Here is a 21,321-nt window from a genome sequence, read left to right as displayed (position 1 = left end):
CTCTCATTATACTCGACTGTCTCCCAAATCCAAAGGGGAATCCACTTTGAGGAAATAAAACGGTTCAGTTTTAAACAAACTGAGTTCACAAGGACTATGTTTTCCAAAATTAAATTAGAGATATCTAGCCTAGGAGCATAGTGATCAGCATAGTTTTTAACAGTTTGACATCATACCTTAATAAGATAAACAAACCAACCTTTGTATCTTGTAATTAGATTAATGTAATATCAAGAATAGTAGCTATAATATTCCACTTATTTTACAACTTTTTCAAATGGTCCTTGAAGCATGCTGGGAAATGCCTTTACATTTTACTGCTTTTTTAAATCAAACAAATGCCATCCTGAGGAAAAGAATATCTGATAAGAAAGGAAAAAGAAGGAGTGGACATATAGTGCATCATTCCCATTTGAGAAATTATAACGTGGGGTCCAATACAATTTCTATGACTTTGCAAAGAGGCAGGTGCGTCTTCCTGATTTCAACTGTGGAAAATAAGTCATTCAGCTGAGGACGGAAAAATGAGTAGAATTTTGCCATGTAAGGAGGGATGGGAATAAGTGATGCTCCTAAAACGTGTGACACTGTGTGACAAAATTGGCCACAGACTTCTAATCTCTTCTCAATTCTTTAAGATATTCTTTAGTCATACTAGGTATATCCCCCTAAACAGCTTTAATTCAATTATTTCATAATTTAAAATATTAAACAATGAATAGTAGCTGAGTGTGCCTCTCATCTTTGCCCTTACTAGTTGCTGGACATTGAACAAGTTCTTTAACATCTCTGAGTCGGAGTTTCTCCATCTGTACTTAGGAATAATACTACCTGCTCTGCAGAGTTGTAGAATAGATAGAATAAATATGTTAAGCACAGTGGCTGGCATGTCAAAGAATTCAATAGAAGTTAAGTATTCTCATTATTGGCAACTTTTCAATTTTCCTGAAGACTCTTCAAAGTTTACTTAATACTTAAAATAATGAACTTCCAAAAGTAATATTTTAAACAGCAATCATAAGATTATATTTCAACTTAGCTAAGAGAAAACCATTCTTCTATATACTATTTCTCTAGTAAGAATTAACTCAATGACATTAAGATATGTAATAAAATTATAATGATCTCTGGTATTTGCTTCAAAATACTCTGAAGGTCTGAAGATGAGAGAGTAGATGAGCACATAAATAAAACAATACTGGCCATGAGTTGATCATCACTGAAATCAGGTGATGAATACATGGATGATGAGTTAAAGGAAGTTCTTTCTCTGTGTATATAGGTATGTGTGTGTATAGATAAAAATATGTTTAAAATTTTGCATATTAAAACTTTTTTAAAAGACATAAAAATTAAAAATAATTTAATAAATGAACTTCCAAATATTAAAAAGACAGAAGTCCAAAAAAACAATTGTGACCAGGGGCTTTCATGATGATTATTTTCATTTTCTGAAACTGCAAAAAGCTAACTATTTAAAGAAACACTAACTGTAAGTTGTAAACCATTTTAGAAACATTTCATTACCGAGATGAAAATACATACATACAAACTGTAGCAGAGAACTAAGAAGCCATATCCCCAAATACTGTCATCCCAAAACCACTCTCATTATTTCAAAGTGCCTTAAAAAGATCTCTAATGACAACAAACCATATTTTTTTTAAAATGAAGTAAGTGGTTCACTCACACGAGAGCAGACCAAAGTGAAAAAATAAGGAAAAAGTTTTAACCCCAGCAATATAGCAATATAGCAATATAGTAACATATGTGGAGGGAAAAATAAACAAAAAAAATTAAGTTTTTGGCTACACAGCATCTTTCTTTTCCCTAACAAATCTCACTTCAATTCTGAAGCAGCTTATTTTTATCATAAAAGCTCAAAACTAAAAGTTTGGTAACTATTACTAATAAACATTGTGGGATACCCATTTCTGTAAGGATTAAAAAAAAAAAAAGTTGCTTACCTTAAGAGATCGATGAACTCTTTTTGATTTTAAATCCCAAATATTAACAGTGTTATTTAGGCCTCCGCTTACCAAATACATTGATGTTGAATTTAAACTGACACATGTCTGCTTTTGCTATTAAAGAAAAAAAAAGTCACATTAACGTAACAGAGCCAAGAGCTGACTTTCAAGTCTCACCCAACACTTGGTAAGCACATGAAAAATATTTGTTGAGTTAAATGCTATAAACATGCCAATTCTTGTACTAAAGATTCACCTCTCATTATCTGTCACATGGATTCAATAGTTTGCAAAGTGTTCAAAGGCTTTAAGGAAATCAACCAGATTCAAGATTCATGTTCTAGTCCCCAGAAAGGTGGTGACAGAGGAAGCTTAGGAAATACCAGCAAGTCTTGGGCTCCCATCAGGGCTTACTTGCCCTTAATATTTCCCTTTAATAAAACCTGGTCTTAGACTCCCACAGAATATCTCATATTAAAATCAACCCACAGCTCAGAAAATTCTTAAGGTAGAGGGAACTGTAAAGAATGCCTAGTTTAAAACCCTTTTACAGAGGGGCAAAGTTTTATAAAGAGGATAAGATACTAGTCCAGTGTCACAGCAAATCTCTCCCTAATGGCTCAAGTCTCAAACATCATGTCATCAGAACCTAACTCTACACTCTCCCCCACCACTGTAAAGGTCCCATTCATCCAGTTCCTCAAGATAAAAGTCCAGAATTAACCTTGATTCCTTGTTCTCCCTCTGCCCAATCTATCAGTAAGTTCTCTAAACTCCAAGTCTAAAATCTATCCCACATGGGCCCCCCTTTATCTACTGTCACTGCTAGCACCCTAATCCAAACCTTGACAAAACACAACAGCAGCCTCCTAACTGGCTGTCCTGCTTCCACTCCTGCTTCCTTACATCCCATGCTTCTTAAGTAGAGTGACCTTTAAGAAATGTAAATCAGATCATGTGTCTCTCATTTAAAAATCTTCAATGGCTTCCAATCACACCTAGAATAAATTCCAAACTCATCATTAACCTGGCTTTCAAAGCCCTATTCATCTACCCCTTCTTACCTGGTCTCACCATTTTCCTCCTTATCCACTAATTCTCTAGCCACACTGACCATCTTCCATTCCGTAAACACTATATTTGCCTCAAGGCTTCTACACAGCTAGTCTTGCCTGGAAAGTTAATTTCCCTGAATCTTGGCTTGAACGGCTGCTTCTGGTCAATAGATATCAACTTAAATGCCACAACTTCAGGAGACCTCCCTTGGCCACTTAACATAACTTGCTATCTCAATATCTTATTTTAGCTCTCTGCATAACAACTTATCACTATACTCAGTATTCTGTTTACTAGTTTATTGTCTCTCAGCAGAATGTCAGTTTCCTTAGAGCAAAGACCATATCCATGTTCAATAAATATTTATAGAACAAACGGCTAAAGTACAGAGGTAACCAAGTTTTTCTCACAATGATTATCTATGAGTGTCATCTATCTGGTAGTACCATCAGTAACTATGCTACAAAGAGCACAGTATTGCATGTTTTTCTCTATTTAATTTTCAGATACACTGCATAGTTACATTAATTATTCTCACCTCCACCTGAATACCATGAGGGGAAAAAAGAGAAATGAATTCCAAAGGGGACATTTTGTGACTTAGTTAAAGGTTAAAAGGCAAACTATGCAGGTTTAGGCAAGTCATCTCACCTTTCCGAGCCTACATTTCTACATCTGAGAAACGAGAGATGAGGACCAGATCTACTGTTCTTGAGAGTCCTGCATCTTCAAAAACATCCTCTGCTCAAGAGAGCACCAGATTCTTAAAAGAGTGCAGATAACCCCCTCTCCCTCCCCCAAGGCTTCTTCCAGCTCTGAAATTCTGACTGAGTCAAAATTATTAACACATACAAAAATATCAGGAGCACGTTCCATCAATGTTTCAGTATGGTCGCTATAATTCTCTTGCAGGTCATTCTAGGAACTGACTTTAGTCTAAACAGACTAGTAAAAGTTAGAATCTGGTGATCATTGCAGATCAGGACAGTGCGCTAAGAGCTATAAAATAACCTTTAAAGAAAACAGAGAAGAAGGGCATCCATCAAAGATCAATATATTAGGATTCTAATCATCAAAAACCACTCAAATTATTCTTAAGGGCTCAGAACAAAACCTGTATTTATAGCTGCTTACCATAATGATAGAAGATCTTTTTATGTTAATAGATTATTAACATAGTTAATGAACTTAAATAATTAATGGAAATTGAGTGCTTACTACAGAAATCCTGTACCCTAAGACACAAGCAATGGGTGGAATTTTAAAATCTGAAAATAACATCAGGTCAAATTTCTAGGCTATATAGTAGCCTATCATATCCATTATAATACTGTTAAGACCAGTATGTCTACTTTAAAGAGGTAAAATCAAAGAAAATAAATATGAAACTTAATAAAGTTCCACCTTAAAAATAATGTTAAAATAAGTACGATAGAACCTTATCTTCCCAATGAGCAAAGGTCTAATATCTCAAATGGTACATAAGTAATAGGACTTGGATCCTATGAAGCAAAGGTTACCAACACACTAATATGTTATAAGAAATTACTAATAAAGACTAAAAAACCAATGGTTGTAAAATATGTTTTATAAGTAAACTAAAGCAGATTTAAATTATAACTACAATGATCTCACTTTCATCAACCTGCATTCTGATATGACTTAACTGTGGGAAACAGAACTACAGCAACTAATGTAAAATATTCACAAAATCCTTAAAGTGGTGTCACACTTGTAAATATCATGTCATTTTTATATTTTACACATTAACAACAACAAAAAACGGTCCCAAACTGGTTCTAAGGCAACGCATATGAGTGTGTGTGTGTGCACGCATGTGTGTAGATAGATAGATATATAAATAGTGGTAGAGGTGAAAATCTAAATTGTTTTGATGTTGATATTTAACTCACAAATGTTTGCTGCCCACCTCTGACATGATCTGAAGAGCCAAAGATGACTAAGATGTTCTGCCTGCTCTTGAAGAGTACAGTTTGCCTTTATTGAGCAGCGACACTCTCTGCCTCAATTTCACTTACTGAGGTTGATAGGCAAACGTCATTCCTACCCTTAGCAGACATTCTCTCCGCCCCAGTCTCTTAATATCTGTGGGCTGGAACTGATGCTGAGATCAATCCAACAGATACCTTTAGGAAAGGACTGATAGAAATCCTAAGTCCTTTTTACGTTAGATGAGCTTATATTCCAATGCTCTGCTGTGTTCTACTCCACTGTAATTGGAGTAGAACAACTATTAATCGGGCTGCCTTATCTACTCCAGTGTGTAAAATTATGACAATTCATAATGGTTTAGAGTCTGCTATGAAAACTATGAAATTTAAAAAAAGAACAAGCTACCAACTAACTACTTATTCCTTTTTATTTAGATCTTATTTAAAATGGAAATAGCTTTCAAGAAGTGTGTGATTGGAAATAAGAATGCCAGCATTATCCTGAATCAGAGGGATTAACTTATAAAACTAAAGGGTAAGAACATATAGTGAGAGCTTCATTTAAATGCTCTGGGACCAAAGCTCTGGGACAAAGGCATCCTGTTGCAGGAGAGCTTGGGGAGACTCAGGCAGTACCATGTGGACAGAAGCCAAAGCAGAAGGCTACCATCAGATAAGGCTCTTTAGCTGATGGTCCTGAGCCCAATGTCAGCAAAGGTAGGGCTACATCATTAGGACTCTTTTGCTCAAATCAACTCAGTGACCGTGGTGGAACATCATCCTGAAAAACCACAGCAATACCAGAGAACCTCCCACAGAGGGGAAATGGAGAAAGTAACTGCCTAGTGGACGAAATTAAGTCCTTGATTGCTCCCCTAGTACCCAATATTATTTTACCTAAAGATGTTTCAGTAAGCACACTTATTTAACCTTTAAGTGTTACTCTATTATTTTAAGCTCAGGTTAAGAATAACGCTTTTAAACACCTTCATATTTAGTTGCCAGCACCATAATAAATAAGCAATTACACCAAGCAAAACAGATTTTTAAAAGTTAAAGAAACACTTACCCCTTCACCAAGCTCTAAAAGTGGAACAGGTTTACATTTGCAACTTGAAACAACTATTTTGTCACCACTGGAAGATGCTGTCACTAGAAAGTTATCTAAATGAAGAGTTATGGAGAATCAAACAATCCATGAGCAGCTCTAGCATTCGACTATCATTATAAGAATTGAGATGATAAAAGCAAGCACACTAAGCAACGAATATAGCTGATACATTAGCTTTCAAAACTGGCTCAGATTACTAATTACTAAGACTAATTCTCTTTACTACTACTGCAGGGAAGAACCATCCTTTCTGACTCTGCTATCACTTGAAAGCTATTTAACCCATGTGAAATACTACTCCATTTTCAAAGAGTAGGCCAGAAGGTCTAATTTTATCCTTCAAGAATGAGAGCATGATAAAAGCAACATCAGGGAAATATCAATCAACCTTTTCATCTATAAATACTGTTTAAGACAGCTATTTAGTAACGCAGTGCTTGATACCAATTTAAGCTAGGAAGCAAATATCCACATTAGTCTCCTATTTTTTTACTAAGAGATAAAGCCTGATATTTTCTCAGGATGGAATTTTTGTGATAGAGTGTTTTAATCTTAAATGTATTAAGAATATTACAGTATATGTAGCAAATAAGTGTGTTATGTTATGAGAGTTTTGACTTTATTTCAATTCAATTAAATTCAAGTTATTTAAAATATAATTTTAAATTACTAAAATAAATATTTAAAATTTAATTTAATAATTTAAAATTATATTTTCCTTATTTTACATAAATTATAAGTGGAATAATCAGTAAACACAAAACAATGTAAGTATTTTAAAACTAAAATGACTAAATACAATAATATAACCAAGACCAAGAATCTGATTTTGAGTCAAAACAAATTAAAATATCAGAAGTTTAAACCTATACTTTTAACAAGCAAAGTCTTAACTGCATTACTTTTGGATGACTTACATAACATTCAGATATTTTGTGAACATACCATGGACTGTAATTTTATTATGATATATGATTCAAACAAAACCACTTCCACCTACCTAGATATTACAGCACTGAGAAAAATAAATCATTTCCCTTTCCTTGGCTTCTTCCTATGTTTATTGTTACTTTTCTCCTGAGAATATATTAAAGAAAGGACTGAGAGAAAACAATACAAGAGGGTACTCTAGTTACTCCTTTTATTTCTCATGTAGTTTTAGAAATCCTGAGAAAGTGAGGAATATTACCTAGAGAACCGAAAAAAAGAAAACTAATCTCCCTGGCACCTCACCATCAACGCTGTCCTTGGGATCCATGCTAAGTGGTCCCTAAATCTCTGAGTCTGGGAATTCCTTGGTCTTCAGTAACTAACCTCTATGGAAGGCATCAAAGCCTCAATAGGTATAAAACTATACAAAGGTTTTCAGTGCACATGTACTTGTACAACAAAACTATACAGAAATAAGACCAGCTTCCAAAAGTCATAGGACACCATCACATAGTTACATCAGTTTTGTTGATAGACCATTAAGTGGTTTATCAGTAAATGTATCAACTCCTAATAAAATTCCTTGGAGGAAAAAAATAAGAACTGCTACTTTTATGCAGTGCGTAACAAGGAAAATTAAGCTCTAAACGTAATAAAAATCTAATAATAGAAGGAACCTCACACATTTGTGACTCTTTTTAAAACATCTTACCCCACTCTACATCTAGAGTCCTTCAAAAATGCAGTCCCTTCACCATGAGTTTGATTAATAAAGCACCAAAGTTATTTATTTTGATACTTTAATACAAAATCAAGGAATGATGAAGAGGTAAATTTAATTCAATAAGAAAATTCATCATTTTTGTTATGTATTTGCAAGAATAATTAGATTGAGCATGAAAACTTCTAATGTTTTTGTGCATGAATCATTCATATTTTAAAGCTTTGATATTTTTACTTTCATCAGGAAGCAGAATATTACTACTTTGATACTGATAAGATCAGACACATGTTAAAGCTTAATTTGTTGTTTAAGAAATAGTGTATGCGTATGAGTTCCACAGGCGAATGATTATTTCTAGCATACCAAGTATACAGAACATTTTCATACAAAAGGTGGTAAGAATACTTTGTTTACAGCAGTGGTTCACAACCGAGGGTGATTCTGGCTCCCAGGTGACATCTAGCAATTCTGGAGATGATTTTTGGCTGCCACCACTGGGGCTACTGGCATCTGGTTGGTAGAGACCAGGAAGGCTTCTAAACATCCTACAATGCACAGGGCAGCCTCCATAACGAAGCATTATCTTGCCCAAAATGTCAATAGTGCGATACTGAGAAATCCTTATTTATGAGTTCATTTTATCCACATCTAGGAACTTACTAAGACAGGGAGGATGTCAATCAGAAACATAAAAACCTTAGGAAAGTTCAATCTAGATAATTTTCCTGTCTTTTTGGAAAACAAGACTATTTTCATCACAGATAGAAAGGAAGAGAAATACAGAGAATACATCAGTAAGATGGCAATGTTTGACTATTTTTATCTCTTCCCTCAACCTCTGCTTCTGCCTTCAAGTTCTGTCTTTAATTTCCCAACTACAAATATCCAAACACAGACACAAAACATCATTCCAGAACCTTTCAGAACTTTTCCCACCATTATCTACCTTATTCCATTTGATTCAATAACAAACTGTTAATAACAAAGCTAATTCTATGATCTGCATCTAGTAGCTAACATATTTTTAATAGCAGTGTTTTTCAATGTAGTGAATTGCAAATAAGTTTTTAATGAAATCAACAGAGAATATCAGTGTGCATCATATGACATACTGTTTACTAAATTCCTATTTCACAGCTATGCCAAATATATTTCTCATTATGGATCACATGCAAAAGTTTCATTGATACTGGTTGTTTAACCTAACAAAAAGTGGTTGTTTAAAAAAGAAAAGGATACTATTGCTGCTCCAACACACTGAGCTGATTCCATGTGGTGATGTGTGTGGGTTGAACTTATCCACCAATGTCATAGATGAAGCATCCCATATTTTAACATCATCTCCCGATGAAGCAAATCTGAGGTTTTCCTGCATGACTGCACCTGCAAATAGTTTAAAACAACATATTTTAAAAACAATTAAGGATAGGTTTTAAAAACAAGAGTTAAGATGAGACATCTTATCTAAAACAAGTGGCTCTACTCGTTCACTTTTGTCTCAGAGACTGTGCTCACCACAAAGTTTTTGGAGTGATCTCTCTAAAACATAAACCACATCATATTCTCTTAGCTGACCTTTCCAATGACTCTCCAGAACAATTACAATGAAATCCATCCTCCTTAGCGTGCCTTACACAAACTGGCCTGCTGTAACATTCCTACCTCTCTTTCCCAGGGCCACCAAACTCACTGGCCTTCTTTCTCACCTCCGAGTCTTTCTGTTTGCAGCCCCATCTGCCTGGAATGGTCTTTCCCGATTTCCCAAGGTCATCTCCTTCACATCATTCCAGTCTCAGCTCATGTTTCTTCCTCAGAAAGGCCTTCCCTGACCACCATGGCTAGAGCTGCTCCATACCAGCTGTCCTATATCCCATTACCCTGTTTCATTCTTTATGGCCCTTCCTGCTATCTGCAGTCTTATTCTCATGTCTGACTCCCCTTGACTTGAACAAAATAAAGATCCTTAGGACAGGGATTTCATCTTGTTTACTACCAGTCTTGAAACATTCCTGGCACACACCTGGTACTCAACAAATAACTGTTGGATAGGTAACTTCCTTGCCTTTTAAAAAATTTATGATAAACTGTAGCACTCCTGCAGGTCAGAATCCTGCCATGGCAGGCTTTCCAAATAAGTCTAAAATTAGCAAATACAGCCTAAGAAGATGTCACTAAGTCCCTATACCAACACACAGTCTACAATGCCTTCGCTTGTATTATCTGTTCACAGTATACAGTTCAAACACAGAATTCTGACAAAGTGATTTCATAAACCAAGGCAGTCTAGAAGACAAAAGGCAAGTAGTAATGCATGATGGGTAAGAAAAAAATGCTGAGAAATACCTGGGAGAAAGGGGAAGGGAAGGGATGGGGGCCTAGAAATATACCCTTCACACCTTCCTGGTGTGGACAGTGCAAGAGTGCAGCAGCGCATAAGTGATATTACCGACAGGTTCCCAAGTCATCAACAAAACATCACACTTATGAGGAGCAGACTCTATTTCAGAGGACAACCTAAAGGCCTAACAAGTTACAGGGCCCTTTCATTCTCCAGAGACAAAATTTTCAATGTGTTTATAAAGAAGCTAAAACTTTTGTTAACTAGAAAAGCCACCTATGTGATTCACTATGCTCCATTCATCAGATAAATACAGTTCTACTAAGAGCCGTTAGTCATCTGCTGAAATGTAGAAATAGTGTTTGGATTCGGTGCCTTAACAGGTGGTAACATGTGCCCTTTCGGATCCCTACTCAACAACAATGAAGTGCTGGAAAGCATCTGTAAACCCAGTAAAAACCACTGAAAGATACTTTACTATAATCTTAGACCATTCCTGTTGAGCGGCGTGATGTAGCAGAAAGATCCCTTTAGACCTGGCTCAGATGATCTGCCCCAGAGTTAGGTGACAGTCACTTTGGCCAAGTCATTCAACGTCGGTCTCCTCCTCTCAAAGTGGAGCGGGAAAGGGCCCACCAACTTCAGTCTTCCGAGAACTGAGCACATTTTAAGGGCGCGGCATCATATCAGCCTCAGGAAGAGGCTCCCATCAAAACTGAGCTGTCAGGACACAAGGCGGTAGCACCGTCAGCCCCGGATTCGGGGAGCGCGGCTACAAAAAACAATTCCACTACGACTTAGCTTAAACAAAAGTTCTACAAATTTCAGTAAAAACCCAAAATGCATTTTACTTGCAGGAGTCTTGCTCAACTGGGGTTACCTCGTAAAATGCATTTGAGCGCCTGCTAAACGAGTTGGATTTGAGAGGTTTACAAAAAGAGAACGGGATTGTGGACAAGCGGCAAACTTTCCGGAGGCAGCGCAGCCCCCAGAGCCGCCACCGACCTACCCCAGTTGACCCGGGCCACCTCTCAGGCCCGACCGGAGCCCGTCGCAGGGGGAGGTGCGCGACCCCGGCCCGCGGCTCCCTGGCACTTCCGCGCCAAAAGCGCCGCCGCACCCCTGCCCGGTAACCGTCCAGAGCGCCAGGCCGGCCGAAGCCCCGGGACCCCAGGGGCCTCCGACCCGCCCCCTGAGGTGACCGGAAAGCGGGCACCAGTAGAGGGCAAGTACTCGGCAGGCGTCGGCCCCCACCCCGGGCCCTCCGGAACCTCACCTCTCAGCCGCCGTACACCGGGGGCCCCGGCGCGGCCCTCTCCGGCGCTGGGCTTCCGGCTCCCGCCTAGACTGTTAAACTTCGGCGGCCGGAAGTCCCGCCCCCGGATGGCGTCACCGGGAGAGGCGCTACAGCAAGCGATGGTTCGGGTTGGTGGCCAGGGGCAGGGCCAGGGCCAGGGGCGGTGCTGGGCCTGGTGGGGGTCCTGGTCCTAGTGCCTGGGAGGGATCTGCGGGCCTGGGCGGCTCCCTCCACACCCTACCGATGGCGCTAGGGCCAGAGGCTGCTGCCCTTTTGTCATCCATTTGTTCGTTGGCTGCCTACTGTGTGCCAGGCACTCTGCTAGACTCTGGGTGCACAGTGCTGAGTCTAGCCTGGGAATACAGGGGTACGGTCAATGCTCGTGGTCCCTGGCCTGGTGGAGCTACAGTCCAGTATTAGGGGCAGACGTTAATAAATACATACTTAAATGAAAATCAGAAACTCTGAGAGTTGCCTCAGATGAAAGGTACAAAATGTATGAAAGGGAAATGAACATGGATGTGGGTTTGGGAATGTCTTCCCTGAAGAGGAAACCATGGACAGCCGATAATACCCGATGCAATTTACAAACCAGGAGACATGCTAGGAAAAGCTAAGAAATAACAGAAAGCCTAAGTGTCTGAGTTATCCGACTTCAAAACCTATGATCTTTTTTCCAAATCATGCTGCAGGGTCAGGAACATCGAACACCATCTGGTTGGGAATTCTTCTGAAGGAGATGCTTCTCAGAGTGGGAAAAGGAGTAGGTGACTTGAGCTTTCATATTCCCCTTCTAACAGGGCTTTTTTTTTTTTTTTTAATAAGCTCTGCTGAGAATCCTTTTAAAAAATATAGGGCATTTCTTCTGTAAACAGTGTTATTATTCTTTCAGCACAAGTACATACTTGGAGTGTGTTTCTGAACTAGGTATGTAAGCCCCGGTTATTTGCAACAATATTGCAAATAACCGGAAAACTCGAATAAATGCAGAGAAGAAATTTTTTCAGAGCAGAAATTGAAGCCCTAGACAAGCTATAAAGATGGATGGGCAGCCTCAAAACAAAGACAGCAAGCAGCAACCGCCTTAATTGTAGTTTACAGTTCTTGAGGTTATTAAATACATGTTGGCAGGGGTGGGGACCAAAAAGTTTGGGAAATAAGAAAATAGAGTAGGAGTAGGGGCAGGAGGAATAAGGGCAAATAGGAGAAAGAAAAGACAATTAACTAAATCTCTGAAAATTTGAAGTCAGCAGGAAAGTGGAAACTAGAATATATGAATATGTGATATAGCAATATATCATATTATATATTATACAATGACATAAAAATATTTATGGAACAGATACTTTGCTAAGCACTATATATTTGTGTGTGTAAATATGTATATGAAGTATATATATATACTATATATATGTAATTTTATGTTTGTAAAACACATGTACTATTATATGTCCCCATTTTACATATGAAGAAACAGAGGTTAAGTAACTTGCCCAAGGTCACACAGTTAAGTAATGGTGGACAGCAATTAAACCTAGAACTGTAAGACTACAAAAACTGTGCTCTTAACCACTATGCTATATTGTCAAGAGCATAAAGGGCGAAATGTTAACCTCTGCTGCTTTCTCGCTGCTGGTCCTACAGCCTCATCACCTGACATGGTTGTGGAATGGTCCTGCCATTCTTGTTCCTACCTCTGTGTCTATCTATGCGCATAGCGTTTCCTAGTTCTGTATAATACAGTCTACAAGTAATAGAAGCCAAATGTTGGAGACCTCACTGATACATGAATTATATAAACATATGCAGCTTTCCAAAAGTAGACATCAAGACAAGGAATATTCCTAGGGACAAAGAGGGATATTTCATAACAATAAAAAGGTCAGCAAAACCAGAAGCCATATTAATTATAAATAATATGTGACCAATAACATAAGTTCAAAGTATATGAAGAATAAATATCAGGGACTTCCCTGGTGGTCCAGTGGTTAAAACTCCACGCTCCCAACGCAGAGGTCCCAGGTTCAATCACTGGTCAGGGAACTAGATTCCGCATGCTGCAACTAAGAGCCTGCATGCCGCAACGAAAAGATCCCACATGCCTCAATTAAAGATCCTGCATGCCACAACTAAGACCCGGTACAGCCAAATAAATAAGTTTTTTAAAAAAAGAATAAATGTCAGAACTAAAGGGGGAAAAAAGAACGTGCATAATCCTAATCACTGTTGGAGACTAACAGAATTATCTCAGTAATTGATAGAACATCCAGATAAGAAAAAAAAATCAGTGAAGATGTGGAAGATCTGAACACAATCAATTACAGTATTTTAACTGACATTTATAGAACACTGTACCCAACCTCTGCAGGATAAATATTCTTTTCAAATACACATGGAACATTTACAAAGATAGACTATATGCTGCCATGAAACAAGTCTCAATACATTTTAAAAGAATAAATCATACAGTGTATGTTCTCTGATCACAATAGAATTAATAGAAATAGAAAACAGTAAAGCATGTAGAAAAGCCCCAAACATCTGAAAATTAAACAACTTTGCTTGTATACAATGCATAGGTCAAAGAAGAAATCAAATCACAAATAAATTAGAAAATATTCAAACTGATAATCAGTAAAATGCAACATACAAAACTTTATGGAATTCAGCTAAACAATGCCTATAGAAAAATATATAAGTTTAAATACGTATATTATGCAAAAAAAAGATCCAACATCAATAATCTATGCTCTCTCTTAAGGAATCTAGAAAAAGAAGAGCACTTTTTTTTTAAGTAAAGATTAGAGAACAATGAAAATGAAAACAGATGGACAGCACAGAAAAATCAATGAAACAAGAATCTGATTCTTTGAAATTACTAATGAAACTTATAAAGCTCTAGATAGACTTATCAAGAAGAAAGAGAAAACACAAATTACCAATATGAGGATTGAAAGAGAGTCTGTCAATACAGAACCAAAAGACATTTAAAAAGATAATAAGGGAATAGTATGAACAACTTTATGCCAATAAATTTCATAACAAATAAAATGGACAAATATCTTGAAAGACACAAATATTAATACTGACACAAGAAGAAATAGATAACGAGTAGTCCTATATGTATTACAGAAATTAAAGTTGTAATTAGAAAACTCTCCGACAAAGGAAACTCCAGGATCAGAGGGCTTCACTGTTGCATTCTATCAAACATGTAAGGAAGGAATAATACCAACACAATGCAAATTTTTTCAAAAACAGAAGAGAAAGGAATATCCCTTAAACTCATTTTTTTTAAAGACAGTATTACTCTGATGCTAAAACCAGACAAAGACATTACATAAAATAATAGACTCAAATCCCTCATACATAGAGACACAAATTGTATATACACATATAAATGTGAGTTAAACCCAGTAACATATAAAAAGGATTGTTACACATCATGACCAGGTAAGGTTTATTTCAGAAATGCAAGGTTGGTTTAACACTCAAAACCAGTTAACATAATTCGCCATATTAACAAAATAAAGGAGAATCGCATTATAATTATGCCAATAGATAAAGCAAAAGCATTTTTTAAAATTCAGCATCCATTCACGATTATCAACTCTCTAGGAAAAAAGAGAGGAAACATCCTCAACTGGTTCAAGAACATTTATGGAAGGCCCACAGTTAGCACCATACTTAATGGCAAAACACTGAATGCCTTTCTCCTAAGACTGAGAGCAATACAAAGATGCCCTGTCTTACTGCTATTCAACGTTCTACTAGAAGCCCTAGCCAGTGCAGAAAGTCAAAAAAAAAAAAAAAAGAAAAGAAAAGAAAAGAAAAAGCACACAAAATAGAAAGGAAGAAGTAGAACTCTATTTGCAGACAATATGATTGTGTACTAGAAAATCATAAGGCAAACAGGAAAATGACCCTAGAACTCAATAAGTGAATTTAGCAAGGCTTATGCAAAGTCAATATACAAAAATAGAGTAGTATTTCTATATACTAGAAATAAACAATTGGAAAATGAAATAAAAATTTCATTTCCAGTAGCATTCAAAAGGATGAAATATTTACAATTAGTTTAATACAATATATGCAATAGCTATACATTGAAAACTATAAAACATTGTTGAGAGAAGCTAAAGACCTAGATAGAGAGCTATATCATATTAATGAGATGGAAAACAATATTGCTAGAATGTCAGTTTTTCCAGATTAATCTATATGTTAAACTTAATCTCCATGAAATTCCAGCAGGTTTATTTTTTGTGTGTGAAAATTGACAGGCTAATTCAAAATTTTATTTTGGAATGCGAATGACCTAGCCAAAACACTTTTTTTTTAAAGGCAAAGTCAGAGGGCCTACCCTGATATCAATCCACATTTAATGCCAACTAATCCATAGTAACAAAAAGCAGTGCAGCACCTGCCTTGGTGGAAGGAGGAATGGACTGTAAGGAGTCAAGGAAACAACTGGTGGTGATGCAATTGGAATTGTTCTTTGTTTTGATTGTTGTGGTGGTTTCAAGGTAGTTTCAATATCTCTGTCAAAATTCATAAAAGGGTATATTTTAAATGATGCAGTTTATTTTTTGTATACTAAACATCAATAGATTTTATTAAAAAATATCTCAGGGACTGAGATATTTTTTATTCCTGATTTTTTAAATTTTTTTAAATTTTAAATTTTTTTTAAATCTTTTGATTTTTTAAATTTTTTAAAAATTCCTGATTTTTACTCCTGATTATTAAAAAATAAAGTGATATCCTCAACTTATAAATAAAACACAAAATTAATTCTTTTTAAAAAACACACCACAGACTTCCCTGACGGGCCAGTGGTTAAGACTCCATGCTTCCAATGCAGAGGGTGTGGGTTCTATCCCTGGTTGGGGAACTAAGATCCTACATGCTACATGGAATGGCCAAAAACTAAAAAAACAAATTAAAATAAAAAAAATTAAAAACACACCATAATAGTACATAATTGTCAAATTACAGAACATTGGCTTGACAGATTTTTAAAAATATTTATTTATTTGTTTGTTTGTTTGTTTATTTAGGCTGTGCCGGGTTTTAGTTGCAGCACACAAGATCTTCCTTGCGGCATGTGGGATCTTTAGTTGCAGCATGCAGAATCTTTTTAGTTGCAGCATGAGGGCTCTTAGCTGTGGCATGCAGGCTTCTTAGTTGCAGCATGCGAACTCTTAGTTGCAGTATGCAAACTCTTAGTTGTGGCATGCGTGCGGGATCTAGTTCCCTGAACACGGATTGAACCCAGGACCCCCGCACTGGGAGTGTGGAGTCTAACCCACTGGTCCACCAGGTAAGTCCTGAGAGATTTTAAACATTCCCCAAGATGAAGGAAAAAAGAAAAAAGATGTTACTAAACAAGTTTCAAGAACCAGAATACCCCTATCCCTGGGGCCGTTTGTTAAAAACGAATAATAAGAGGATTAAAAATCTTTTTTAATTTTTTAAATTTTAAAAAATAAAAAAACCAAAATAGATTCCACGTTCTAAATAGTAACACTAGAATTTACAAAACAATTAATGATGCCTTCATGATTCTGAGCAAAATGGTTATTGTATTTAATATTATCTAGCCATATTATCATTCAAGTGTCAGGGAGGAATAAAAACATTTTCAGACATGTAAAGTCCCAACAAATTTACTTCCCATGCACCCTTTCAGGAAGTTACTTGAGGAGGTGTTCCACCAAAACAAAGGAATGAGCTGAAAGAGGAAGACAGGGCATCCAGTCTGAGAAAGGTAAATGGAACCCCTAGGATGTCAGCAAAGGAAAAATCCCAGGATTACTATTGGGCACTGGAACAAAAGAGCAACCAGTCCAGATGGCAGGTCAAAAGGCTCAACGAATGCTATTGTCAAAAAACAAAAATACATGCACACACACCCACACACACCGATATCTGACATGTTTAATTTTATTAGGAAGAGATTTACAGAACTGGAGGAGAGGAGGTAAGGGACTTAGTTCATGATCGAGTACACAGAAAACTAGAAAACCAATCAACTGACCAGCCAATAACAGAAAGCTACCACTAGGGAAACAAAAAGTTGTGCAAGAAAGTAAAAATGGAAATAGAAACCACAATATACCACATAACTCTGCTATGAATATTTATGTAGTCATAAAAAAGTGAACATAGAATGTTAATTTAACCAAAATTATGATACAGCTATATTGGGTATCAACTCAATATGGGTGGGACGTGTGCATCTGTGTGTAGTAGGAGTGGAGGAGGGTGCTGTGAAAACTGATTCCTTATATTTTATGGTAGAAAGTTAATAGGTAAAGCCTAAAATTGAAAAAAAAAACTGTGCATTAGCTTATTATTCAGGGAGATGGAGATAAATACCAAAAGACACAGCAAAAGAGTTAAAAGGGTGACCTCTAGAGAAGTAGTAACTGGCTGTTTGTAGAGAGGCGCAAGGGACTGCTTTTTTTTTTTTTTTAAAGCCTTATGGTTCTATGTACTTCTGTTTAACTTAGTCCAATGTGTCTCATTTGTTTTTAAGTAAACTAAATTCTAAAAGAAAAAAATTTTAATGTGATATTGACCCATTCATATTTTAAAGCATGAAGATTTACAAAGGACAGAGCAGCCAGATCATGTTTTATAGTGGTTTTCAGAAGTCACATTCAAAAAGTCACCTCGTTTGTCATTATTGTTCTGTCAACATACATTTGTGGGCCCTAGGGGTTCCCAGCAAACTGTGCTGTGTATTTCAGTCACCAAGGTGAACAACATCCCTACCTTGGAGAAGCTCAGGTTATAGCAAAGTAACAAATTCTAGTGATACAAAGTGACATGACTGTCCAAGTCATGATGAAGGAAGGAATTAGTACTGTCTAAGGGGCTAGAGATGGTTGCAAAAGGAAGCAGATGACATATAGTACTTAAGAATTTAAGGTTTTCAAGGATTGGTAGGGGGTGCTATTATGTGAGCATCTGTATTCCTTCCCCTTCTACCCCTCCCTTACAACTTCCACCACCCACTCCTTTGGGACCCTTCTGCCCCCCAGGGTTTTCCTTACACACCCTTCCGTTGAACTTTCCCATGCCTCCCTTTGTTACTTCAATCAGGTTTATGCTCAAATATCACCTCTTCAAAGATGCTTTTCTCTGGACTATCTTATTTTAAATATCCCCAACACCTGGTCATGCTCTGTCTTCTCACCCGAATTGTATTTGTCCTCAACATACCTACCTGACATTTTACCATAGTATACATTTAGTTAGTTGTTGTTTGGTTTCTTTAGTCTCTTTTCTGGAGCGAAAGTGCCACAAAAAGAGAACTTTGTTCCATTTTTTTGCCACTACATTCCCAACGCTTAGAACAGTACCTGGAATATAGTAGGCACTCAACACCTATTTGTTGAATGAGTAAATGGGTGAAGAATGAATGTCTCTGGCCTACACCTCTCACCTGAGTGCAGACACAAATACTCAACAGCTACCATCTTTACCAAATCACACAACCAGCTCCCTGCCAAACCATTCCCTCTGCATAGCTCCTTACAGCATCCCAAGGGCTCAAACCAGCCATTTGCAAGTCAATTCTGACATTCTCCTTTTCCCCCTTTCCACAAACATCCAAATAAGTAATCACTAAACCTAGTCTGTTTTCTTGATGGCTGTCTCTAGAGTCTGTCCACTTCTCCCCATCCCCACTGCTGTTTTCTTCATTTAGATCATCCTTGACTCTTGATTGTTGAAACAGTCTCCTCCTAATCTGCTTTCCTGGTTCCAGTCTTTTATCCCTTCAACTATCCTCCAAACTTTTATCATGATGCTTTTCATAAAATGCAAATCTGATCACATGACTACGCTACTTAAAACCTAGGCCCTTAGAATAAAGTCTAAACTCCTTTGCATGGCCCCTTAAGCCCTTCACCTCTGCCTCATGCTGATGTCTCCAGCTTGTCTCTGGCTATCCGTCCAGCCTTACTGATCAGATATGCTATGTACCACTTGTCCAGCCTTTGCTCTTGGAGAGGGCCTGTTAAAACACGTCCTTCTGCCTCTCTCCAATTTGATCAGGTGGCAGGGACTGAGAAACTGTCCTTCCCTGCTGGGTTCTGCCACAGCATCCTGGGCCTACCCCCATAGACATGTGTCCACTCATTGGCCCCCTGCACTAGACACAAGCTCAGGAGCACGGTGCCTGCATAGGAAAAAGATGCCTTTGTGTTCCCAGTTCCTAGCATGATGACTGACACAAAGGAGATGCTTAATAAACGTTGGATGAATGAAGGAATGAATGCATAAATCTGTTTTTCAGAACCTGTTTTTAAAATTTAGCCGTAAAGTGGAAAGTGGACTGCCGGTAGGGAGTCTGAAAGCATGCTGACTAGTTAAGAGCTAATTGACATATCTCAGACAAGATGAAGGGGACCTGGACTCAGGCAGAATCAATGGGAATGGAAATAAGGAGTCAGAATCAAGAGACTTTTGCTTCTAAAAAAACAAAAGGTATTCTATGAGCAAATGCAATTGATTGAGCACAGTGTACTTTCTGAAGGATGGCTCTAGTGTTTTAAATTTAGACAAAGGCCTGGAAAGCCAGCCATACCCTGTTAGAAGCAATCAATCAACAAACTTCATGAAAGTGAGAAGAGGTGATTGAAGTAGACAAAGAGGTTAGCAAGGCACACAGAGTCTCTGATACAGAAATAAAGAGAGTGTTTTAACTGCTGAAGAATCAAGAGACTGACAAGGAGAGTGAAGATTTCAATGCAGAGGATGTAATAACTGGAAAAATTTGCTTCCGCCCTTAATATAGTAATAAAATTTGCAGACAGCTTACAATACCATACCGACTAAGAAGTTATGCATTATACAAGCTGCCTTCCATTTTGATGAGAGGGGTGTAAAAGCAAGCAAGCATATTTCTGGGATTTATTGGGGGGAAATAACTAATTTCCAGGGCATGTCATAAGATCAGTGCAGCCTCATTCACTGACCCTTGACATATCCAGAGCCATAACATGAAGGCAACACTTAGGATATTCCTAAAACATGGAAAGATGCTGTTATGATATCTGTGCTATTAGCCAAAGAGTGGAAAAGGGAAAGGAACGGCTATTTCCTAGGCACCTACTATGTGTGGGACACCATGGTTTACCACCTTTACTTTTAAAAAATAAACATAAGTTACTATGCTGTCATAACTGACTTTGGGAAATTCTTTTTGGAGGTTGTTTTCTTCAAAAACAATGAAAACCTGTAAATACATTTTTTTCTAAATAGGTAATGAATACATGTTGTTAAAAAGTTGGTAAATGAGTACAAAAAGGTAGAGTTAAAAATAAATCTCCTATCTCTGATACTGAGACACAATTACTTCTCTTTAGGACAATAACTAAAAATAATTAGTTATGCATCCTTCCAAGAATATTCTATGCATATGTACAATTTTACATAATTCATTCCAAATTTGTTCAATACACACTGAACACAAACAGCTTACTATACATCTGTTCTGTGCTTTATTTTTTTTTCACTTAATATATATTGGAGAGTTACCATCTTGGTACAAATTAGTCTCGCTCCTTTTTCTGGTCACATAACATTCCACTCTGTGAGTGTATCATGTGTTATTTAGTGAAGCCTCTGTTAGTGAATATTAAGGATGTTTCCAGGTATTCTTTATACATACATAATCTCTCATACATGCAAATAGAACAGTGTATGTTGTCACTGTTCATATGTGAACAACATACATAATTTTAAATGTTCTGGCAATCATACTAAAAAAAGTAAAAGAGACAAGTAAAATTGTTCTTACTAATGTATTATATTTAACACATTATATCCCAAATATCATTTCAACATGTAAGTCATTATAAAAAATATATAATGAGATATTTTACATTCTTTTGCTTGCCGTAAGTCTTTGGAATTCAGTGTGTATTTT

The 21,321-nt window shown here is 37.0% G+C and overlaps 1 protein-coding gene across 2 annotated transcripts in view; it reads right to left on the bottom strand.

Annotated features, from left to right (window-relative positions):
* The window catches only part of NEDD1 (NEDD1 gamma-tubulin ring complex targeting factor), a 45,327-nt gene extending 33,911 nt beyond the window's left edge, over positions 1-11,416 (bottom strand). Inside the window, exons 1-4 of one of the 2 annotated variants that reach the window (XM_082850607.1) lie at positions 11,358-11,416; positions 8,983-9,126; positions 6,048-6,142; positions 1,968-2,084 (exon numbers count right to left, since the gene is read on the bottom strand). In XM_082850607.1, coding sequence (XP_082706733.1) covers positions 1,968-2,084; positions 6,048-6,142; positions 8,983-9,118 — 348 coding nt within the window. In that variant the 5' untranslated portion in view covers positions 9,119-9,126; positions 11,358-11,416. Of the gene's footprint in view, positions 1-1,967; positions 2,085-6,047; positions 6,143-8,982; positions 9,127-11,090; positions 11,184-11,357 lie in introns of those variants that run through there. The other variant, XM_082850608.1, reaches the window with a different exon arrangement.
* Between the last annotated feature and the right edge of the window lie 9,905 nt (positions 11,417-21,321).

Source organism: Leucopleurus acutus (genome assembly GCF_964270905.1).
Source record: "Leucopleurus acutus genome assembly, chromosome: 11".
Classification (NCBI taxonomy): Eukaryota; Metazoa; Chordata; class Mammalia; order Artiodactyla; family Delphinidae; genus Leucopleurus; species Leucopleurus acutus.
Note: the sequence above shows the minus strand (reverse complement) of the source record. Positions and strands in the feature narration are given on the sequence as shown.